This window comes from Sphaeramia orbicularis, chromosome 11, assembly GCF_902148855.1.
Source record: "Sphaeramia orbicularis chromosome 11, fSphaOr1.1, whole genome shotgun sequence".
NCBI lineage: Eukaryota > Metazoa > Chordata > Actinopteri > Kurtiformes > Apogonidae > Sphaeramia > Sphaeramia orbicularis.
In genome coordinates this window covers 13281021-13290416 of record NC_043967.1, presented here as the reverse complement: position 1 = coordinate 13290416, position 9396 = coordinate 13281021, and the positions used below count along the sequence as shown (strand labels likewise).

The 9396-nt window shown below is 39.4% G+C and overlaps 1 protein-coding gene across 1 annotated transcript; it reads left to right on the top strand.

The window, feature by feature from the left end:
* The first annotated feature begins 7580 nt into the window (after positions 1-7580).
* LOC115428758 (lactose-binding lectin l-2-like) lies at positions 7581-8129 on the top strand. The gene has a single exon (XM_030147971.1). The coding sequence runs from the start codon at positions 7644-7646 to the stop codon at positions 8127-8129; it is 486 nt and encodes a 161-aa protein (XP_030003831.1). The 5' UTR covers positions 7581-7643.
* The last annotated feature ends 1267 nt before the right edge of the window (positions 8130-9396 follow it).

The following is a 9396-nucleotide window of genomic DNA, read 5'->3' as shown; positions in this document are numbered from 1 at the left end:
CTAGTGGTCATTAAACTGAAGTGTAACCGAGATGTGTCACAGAGTCAAACTTCTTTCCATTCTGCAGCATACCTATTTAATGCACAACACATCCCATTGGTTCACGGATTGTTTTGGATTTGATTATCCATGCACATTCCTGTTTGACTACACTAGATGACTGTAGTGGACACAATAATAATATTACTAGTAATAATGACAATAATTATTGAAAACCATGATCCTAATTTGGAGTATCTGTGTGTAACCCTAAATAGATCTTCACTTGTTGTGGTATGGGACATTTAAATGTTGCTGCTACATTCATGAAATGTGCTCCACAAATAGAAACTGATGTCATTTCACATGGGGTTGGTGCAAATACAGATTATATTGTGGATTTGGGCAACGTAGGTTTTAAGGTTCATTGGTAAATGGGTTCATGGGTGTGTTTCGTAGTGATTTCAGGAGATTTGAAGCACTCAGCTGCTTCATACGTCACTCAGGTGTGTCGAACCTCACAAGTCACGTGACCAAACCACGCCTCGGCGCTGTGCTTCGATACATCTGCTTCATGAGCTACAGTGCATGCACCGGAGCTTCACATGTCAGCAGCCCATCACTAAGGATACCAGCCCACAAGGACTGGATCTGAATACCTCTGTCCTAAAGGAAGGCCTACCTCATCTGTAATAATGGTACGTTCCTTTGACAATAGAAAGCAAGGTTTTTTGAATGGATAATGTAATGTTTGAGTTGTTCTAACTTGAAACTTGATGTTTTTATAAAGCAGAAATGTGTGTTTGTTTAACTAGCTAAGTCAAGTTTTATTTGTACTGATAAAATAAAGTAAATATTTGTTTTAACTCACAGTTTTAAGTTGTAACAACAAGTGATTAATAGTTGAATCAACTTTCATGACTTAGAAAAGAAAGTTGGGACAATGAGAACTTTGTAGTGAAGTCAACTTTATGAACTTCAATATCTGAGTTTAAACAATGGTATTATTCAAGTTAAGTTAACTCACATTTTCAAGGCAGCAGGTGAACTTTCATTTGCAAGATGAAACAACTTGATGTGTCTTACAGTGTTGATATTTTATGTTTTCTCAACTTTTTCTTTTTTACAGTGTGTCAGTGATGTCAGTATTTGAAATGAACATGATTCCTTAATGTCTGGTGACATTCAGGGCCATTTTAGGATTACTTAGAACATAATTCTTACATACAGCTCCTTTAATTTTATTCCTGAACTCCTTTCATTCCAAAATGCAGCAAACAATACTGAAAAATACACTGACTGCTTGTTTGTTAAACTTGAACATTTCCAAAGTTATTTATTAGCCCATTATTATGTATTATAATAGTTTATCAATAGGTCAGTAGATAAAATAGGTCACAGATTAAGTTGTAAAGGTGATTACAGAACAACATATTCCTGAAAACATTTAATATTTTTATTAGTTCTTTTCATTTACTCTTTGTGAGGAGGGAGGAACTTCATCCTTTGCACTGTAAAAAAGAAAAAGTTGAGAAAACGTAAAATATCAAGGCAACGTGATGCAAGAGATTTTTAAGTTTTCATCACTTCAATGTTCTCATTGTCCCAACTTTTGTTTCTAAGTTATGAAAGTTGATTCAACTACTAATCACTTGATGTTACAACTTAAAACTGTGAGTTAAAACAAATATTTATTTTATATTATCAGTACAAAAAAACTTGACTTAGCTAGTTGAACAAACACACATTTCTGCTTTATAAAAACATCAAGTTTCAAGTTAAAACAACTCACAACATCTCATTATCTATTCAAAAAGCCTTGCTTTCTTTTGTCAAAGGAACAGACCGTTATTACAGATGAGAGGTAGGTAGTGATGTTAGATGTGCTGAGGCTTCGAAGCACGTATCGAGGCCTGCTTCATTTAGGGGAGGAGCAGAAAATGATGACGTCAGAAACCACGTGACTGCTTCGCGCAGTGGTTCAGAGGTGGTTCTATGTGATCCAGGTTTGGCAGCAGTATAAACCCCTCAGGCTCTGTTCCAAATGTGGGTTTTGGATTGAGAGTTAGGGTCAGTGCAGAGTTTGGATAGTAGAGTTTGGATAGTGTTTATATAGTTTGGAGATAGTTTGAAGAGTTTAGAGAGAGAGATCATTTGATGATTTAGGAGAGTGAGAAGAGAAGGATGAGTAAGAGGATGGAGCCAGTGAAGAAGAGGAGGATTTCCCCTGTGTGGGAATATTTTAGTTTGATAACTCTTAATAAGGAAAACTAAATCTAACATTATTTCAGTCACATAAGGTTTGCTTATTCTGGAGTACTGGGAGAGACAAAAAATTACTGTACCCCAATTTATATAATGTTGCTCTTGCGTTTTTGTGCATGCCAGCCTCTTCTGTACCATGTGAAAGGGTGTTTTCAAACGCCGGAGAGGTTGTTTAAAAAAAAAAAAAAAAAAAAAAAAAAAAAAAAGAATCACTTCAAACTAAAAAAACTGCTGAGAAACTGTTATTTCTGAATAAAATGAATAAAATCTCCCCTGTTCTGTACATCATCGTTCAAGTTCACAAGCATGTTCAGTGTCCTCTTCCTAGTTCCACCAGCACTTTCACTGTCCTCTGCCTGTTTAAGTCATGACATTATCCTAAAGTGACACAAAAAAAAAAAAAAAAATTACAGAACCTCCCACATATGATACCACTACCATTTGGGGGTAATTTACACACACAGAATACATTCAAAAATATTTTACTATACACATATGTGATAATTTATGTAGAGAAATTATTTGGTCATACATTTTTTGTTATTTATAGTCATTTCCAAAAGCCATAACAGATGCAAAAATTCAATGCATCACACATTCTGTGGTTCAGATACAGCTACCTGTGATTATTCACATGGCCAGTAGGTGGTTTCATGTGCACATGAAGCTTTGAGAAATGAAAGGTTTAGATAGAGATGTTACGCTCCAATCAGACACTCGACACGGTATCGACCTTTCAAAGCAGAAGTATCGCGACAAGACGTTTCGATGCCTCACGTCGTCAAGCAAAAAATCACGTGACTCCCCAAATGAAGCTTCATGACATCACACGCATACCGGCGACGTGTCACGTCGATTTTGAATCCCGGGCGGGAATGTCAATCACTCAGTGCTTATAAGAGGACAGAATCCCTCTGAACATTGTGGGTTTTTGAGAGGAGGAGAATTTTTGCGATTGATTTCATTGATTTATAGACAAACAGGGAGAATGAAGTTAGCAGGTAGTAGGTAGCAGGTAGGTTTAGGTAGGTAGTTAACATTAGTTAACTTGCATACGTAGACATCCATACACAACACATACTGACTGACATATTCACATACACATACATACTTACACATACAGAGCACACATAACATAAAAACAGGTGAGTTAGTGAATGTGTGAATGTAAAGTGAGTTTGATAGTGTGTGTGATAGTGAGAGTGAGGAAAGAATAGAGAGGGAGAATGGACGCAAGGCCACCTAAAAGAGCCAGATCGTATGTGTGGGAACACTTTGATCTCATTCAGCCAAAAAAGGTCAAGTGTCTCATCTGTGCTCAGGAGCTGGCCTTTAACAGCATTACATCTTCAATGCTGAGGCATCTCCGCTCAAAACACCCTGGAACAACACCCAATCCAGCAGCCCCTGCTGCTACTGGAGCTGCTCCTGGAGTCATGGGACTGGGTAAACTATGTCAACTACCATGTATATGTTTTAAAAATACCAATACCAATATTCAAATTTAAAATATACAAAACAACAATAACACCTTTTTTAAACATTATGTATACTTACTAAAATTTTCTGGTTTAAAGGGCGACAAGCTGAACTGGATGAGGCCTTGTGGAAATGATTGTGTAGGACTGCCAGCCATTTTCAGTGGTTGAGAATAAAGGCTTTAAAGCCTTTATCAACATGCTTGACCCAATGTACAGTATGTCCTGCCCACAAGGCAAGCTTTGAGAGCCATGGTGGAGAGAAAATATGAAGAGGCCAAACAGAAAACCAAACAGGAGCTGGCAAACACTGAGGCAGTTACCCTGACAGCAGACATGTGGACTTCTGTAAATATGGATGCATTCCTCGGAGTCACCTGTCACTATATCAATGAAGATCTGACTCTTTCATCAGCGCTGTTAGGTGTAACTAAGTTCCCCCAGTCCCACACAGCTGAAAACTTGAAAACTGCAAAGGAACTTCTAATTAATGAACGGGGCCTGAAAAATAAAATCCACTGCCTAATCACCGACAATGCTGCAAGTATGGTGGCTTGTGCAAAACTACTAAAAATACACAACATCCCTTGTTGTGCTCATAGCTTGAATTTGGTGGCAAAAAAGGCACTGGAGGCAACACCAGACCTAGCTGACATCCGCTTGAGAGCAAGAAAAATAGTTGCTTTTTTCAAAAACAGCACAAGGGCCAAGGAAAAACTAACAGAAATTCAGGAACAACTGGAAAAACCTCCTCACCAGTTGATACAAGAGGTGGAAACTAGGTGGAACTCCACCTTTTTCATGTTGCAGCGGCTGCATGAGCAGCGTGAGCCAGTGGGAGCAGCACTTGCTTCACTTGTGACAGATGTGGCACCACTAACCTGCGTGGACTATGAGGCCGTGGCTGAGTGCCTAGAAGTTCTGGGACCACTGTCTGTTGCCACAACTGAGCTTTCTCATGAGAAAAAAGTGTCTGCATCAAAAGTAATACCCATCATTCGTATGATCCAACATCAAATCACTGAAAAGGCCAATTCCATCAACCATCCTTGCGCAAAGCTCCTCAGTAAAAATCTGTTGCACTTTTTAATGGGACGATGCAGTGTCGAAAACATTCGGGTCCTAGCAGTAGCTACTGTTCTGGACCCAAGATTTAAAACACTGGCCTTTGGAAGTCAAGCCTGTGCACAGGAGGCAGTTGCAAGGGTCACAGCAGAATGTGCAGGGATGAGGAGATCTGAGGATGTCACACCCTCAACATCACAGGTATTAACTTCCACTTTTCTTTATCTTTACTTATATAGGCTGTATAAAATAACTATGGGGACCTATATGTTCCTTTTTTTATACAGTCCACAACAGATGAAGCTCATCATCCAACAACAGAAGAAGCTGAGTCTGACAACCTGTGGGAACTGCTGGACTGCCATGTTGGTTGGTTGCATTAGTCTGTATAAAAACATTCTTTTCATTCAGACAAAACATTCATCTCCATAACCACCTCCTTCTGTTCTGATTTCCTACAGGTGCAACTCAAAGAAACAAAAATGCAACAGCAGAGGCAACAGTGGAAGTGCAACGTTATTTGTCCGAGCCCTACCTCTCCAGAGGAGAAGACCCTTTACAATACTGGAAGTTGAGGGAAGTGGTGTATCCGAATCTTTACAAACTTGCCAAAGGATATCTGCACATGCCCGCTACCTCTGTGCCATGTGAAAGGGTCTTCTCCAAAGCTGGAGAGGTAGTGAGCAAGAAGAGAAACAGACTGAAGCCCAAATGTACTGAAATGATTTAGTTTTTAAATAAAAATCTTTAAAACATCCAAACCCTCTTCCCAGTTTCACCAGCATTTTGTTCTTTGTAACTGTTGTCCTAACAGTTCCTAGCTGCACAAGCATTTCACTTTTTTCCGTTTGTTTTTTTTGTAAATATATTTTTGAATTTCTGTCAGTCTTGCAAAAGCATGTCCCCAATCCATAAAATATTTGATGGCACAATCACATTATAGCACAAGAATATCATTAATGTCTTTTAAGAAAGAAGACAAAAAATTCAAGATTAACACAGACCCTTTATTGGTAAACATATGTAACAGTGCCTTGCTGTTTCCTGACCCTGTTTCATGCAAATGCTATGTGCACATCTGGCCAGCAGATGTCACCATACTTAGTGCTTCAAATGCTTCAAAACGCTAAACCATTTCAATACAATTGCTTCAGATTGATTTAGTGGTTCAGAAAGCTTGAGTTTCTCCATCACAAGGTTTAGAGGTGTGTACTGAAGGAGAAAAGCCTCTAAGACATTCAAAACACCAACACTCAAGGACTGAATTGAAATGGTTCTGCTTTAAGAAAAGCCAAATCTTATGGGAAAGTTGGAATTTCCACACCAGTCTGAGCAAAGCCACTCTGACTCAGGGTGTTTTCAGATGGTGGCTCCAGGAACAGGTGTTCTGGGTGTTGGGACCTTTTACCCCATTGGTGGAAGAGACTTTGGCACACCTGTGTGGCCTGATTGCTGTGTGACGTTCTAAGTAGGTACCATGACAGAGGGGAATGGGTAAGACTGTCGCTATGACCCGCCCTGCCTGGTCCAACTGACCAGCTCTTTGAGTTGAAGAGAAAAATTAAGTGGACATAACCAAATGGGGTTGTAACATTTTGCAGTGTATATAAATAAAGGAAAATGTATGTTGCTGTAATTATATTTGAAAAATGATCAGTAAATAGATATGGAACAAAACAAAGCACAACTGAATGTTATCTGAAATCTTATTTATTTTGTGCGCAGAGCTCCCTTCTTAGACTGGTCCAGTTTCAGCACACTGTAAAAACCATGTTTCCCTCTTCCACCACACCTGACAGTCGTTATCAGGCTTCTGCAGAGCTGGATGATAGGATTATCATTTGAATCAGGTGTGTTGGAAGAGGGAAACATCTAAAACATGCAGGATAGTGGCTCTCCAGGACCAGGGTTGGTGACCCCTGGTCTAGTTCAAACTTGTTCAGACCATGTGTGCATGTGCACGTCAGTCATCTATGGGGTTTCCCACTGGTTCCCAACTTCACTCAAAAAATCTACTCAAAAGTTGATCACCTCTGTTGTGCTGTTTAGAAAATCTTAGTTAGGACAACAGTGAGAGAAATTTGCTGGGCAGACAAGTGTTTGTAGGTTGTAAATGGAAAGCTTTATTTCTGAGTCAGTTTAATTTGAAAACTTTCATGAAATCAACAATTACTAATTATTGTTTTAACAGTGTGTGCTTCATTATTAGTACTCTGTGTTTGTGGTTAATCTGGTTCATATGATGTGGTTTTTTTCAAGTGGTTTGTAAAACGTGTTTTCAGTTGTTTGTCAGGGAATAATTTTGTTAAATATTAATCAACGTCAGTCTGACTTGTTTCCTGTATTTGTTTACCCCTTTTATTTTAATCATTAACTTCCTTCATCCTCTGGACTTTACCACAGAACATGATAACATCTTCAGTTTATTTTGGTTATTGTTTTATTAACTGTGTGCATGTGTTTTTATTACATATGTGCAGATCTGAAAGTCACGAAGGTCAGTGAAGATGCGCAGGTAGGAGTTTGTTGAAGCAGACTCTAGAACTATTGTGTGATGAAATATTAAGTAACAAACATCTGAACCCTGAGCCTCAGACTAATGTTGAAACCTATCTGATGTTCTGAAACTGAGCCAAACACCAAACAGTCACAACAAAGATGCAAACAGTTGTTTCTGTATCATATCAGCTGATTCCAGCTGTGATGACATGTGGTTTACACCCACTCCAGAGCAAATAAAACACAGAAATGTTTCATGTCTCTGCAGCTTTTTGATCATATCCTTCATTTCAGATCAGCTACAACCACAGATCCAGTCTTCATCCTGCTCCTGTGACAGATTCTCACACCAACAACATGCTGTTCTTCATCTTCTTATCAGTTCTGGCTCTGGGTGTCGCGTCTCCAGGTGATGGTGATGTGAAGCTACAGCGAGGTGGTTGTCCCATGTTTTGGTTCAACTTCAACGGACGCTGCTACAAGTACGTGGCCACACCGATGACCTGGGCTGATGCAGAGCTCTACTGTGTGTCACAGAGGGCCAACCTGGTGTCCATCCACAGTCTGGAGGAACACAATTTTGTCAAAATTCTAATCCAGAATTTTGACCATGCTCAGGGATGGACCTGGATTGGACTGAGTGACACCCAGAAGGAAGGAACATGGATGTGGTCTGATGGGTGTCCAGTGGACTTTGTCCTGTGGGACAACGGACAGCCTGACAATGCTGGTCAAACTGAACACTGTGTTCACAATAACTTAGGTGAAAATTTAAAATGGAATGATTTACCTTGTTCTAGAGCTCTTCCCTCTGTCTGTGCAACTCGTATTCTTTGCCCATGACAGTAATGTCAATCAGTCTGGTTGTTCAGTTAAAATGCAAACAGACTTTAACAATAAAAATATGAAGCTGTGCAATTACGTACACTGAGTTTTTTTTTCTAACCTTCAATATCATGAATCAAAAGAACATTTATAAGAGTTAATGTATCTTCCTACGTATCTTCATATTGACATTGATTCCAGTACAAAATACACCAAAACTCAGCTCTAACAAGCCGTGGGTTAAGGTTGGACTGAGAAGCTTTATATCCTAGAAGTGATTTATGTTCATATTTGATTGATTCTATCCAAGTGTTTTATTACAGCAGAGCTTAAAACTGTAAAGGTCAGAGAAAATAGATTAAAACCATTAAAAAAAAAAGAGCAGTAGCTTAAATTACTGTAAACTTAAGTGGTTGGTGGGATTGGTTATAGGGTTGCATCTGCTTAAATCCTGTGTTCAGGTCTATAACTGTGAAGGTTTATGTTTTATGTTGTACAGTGCATGTACTTTGGTGTATCCTAGTGGTGATGTGTGGTTGTAATGCAGCTGAAAACTGACTTGGATACTGCACCAAAGCAAAAGATAATTTCACCAGACAGACAGAGGCAGCTGGTTACATAATGGAAACTGTCTCACTGTGTGTGTTACAACTCTACTAATGTTCATCTAAAGTCAACTACGTAGTTTGAAGATAAATCCTTTCCAACTTAGCCCCTGGGCTACCGTAGGCTCCTCCTCCTATCTATGACAGTGGTGTTTCACAGAAGTCTGTGTAATGACTGGACTTTAAATCTGTTCATGAGCCGCAGTAGTGATATCAGTGTAAGCCGTGGTTTTCCGGATCCCGCCATTGAAATATAGCTGTATGGGGATCACTCATCTTCCGTTGTCCCGGATCTGTACCGTACCACCTTCTTCTGATCTGGGTCCGGGTCCCTGGGTCATCAGCCTCAGCAGAGGAGCCCAGACAGCCCTCTGCCCAGACACATCCACCAGCTCCACAGATAGAATCCCTCCAGTGTGTCCTGGGTTGGTCTGTTCCACGCACGGATCCTCCAGTTTAAAAAGAACCACATGGGGATCACTCATATTATGTGGTCCATGGACAACTGATGCCTGTCTTACATTGGTATCACTTCTGTTGCCCCAGATACCCCAAAAAGGGAAAAAAAAAAAAAAAAAAAAAAAAAATATATATATATATATATATAGATATAGATATAGATATAGATATAGATATATAATTTCTCTTGCTTGCTACATTTTTCATTCACAAATGTAAGT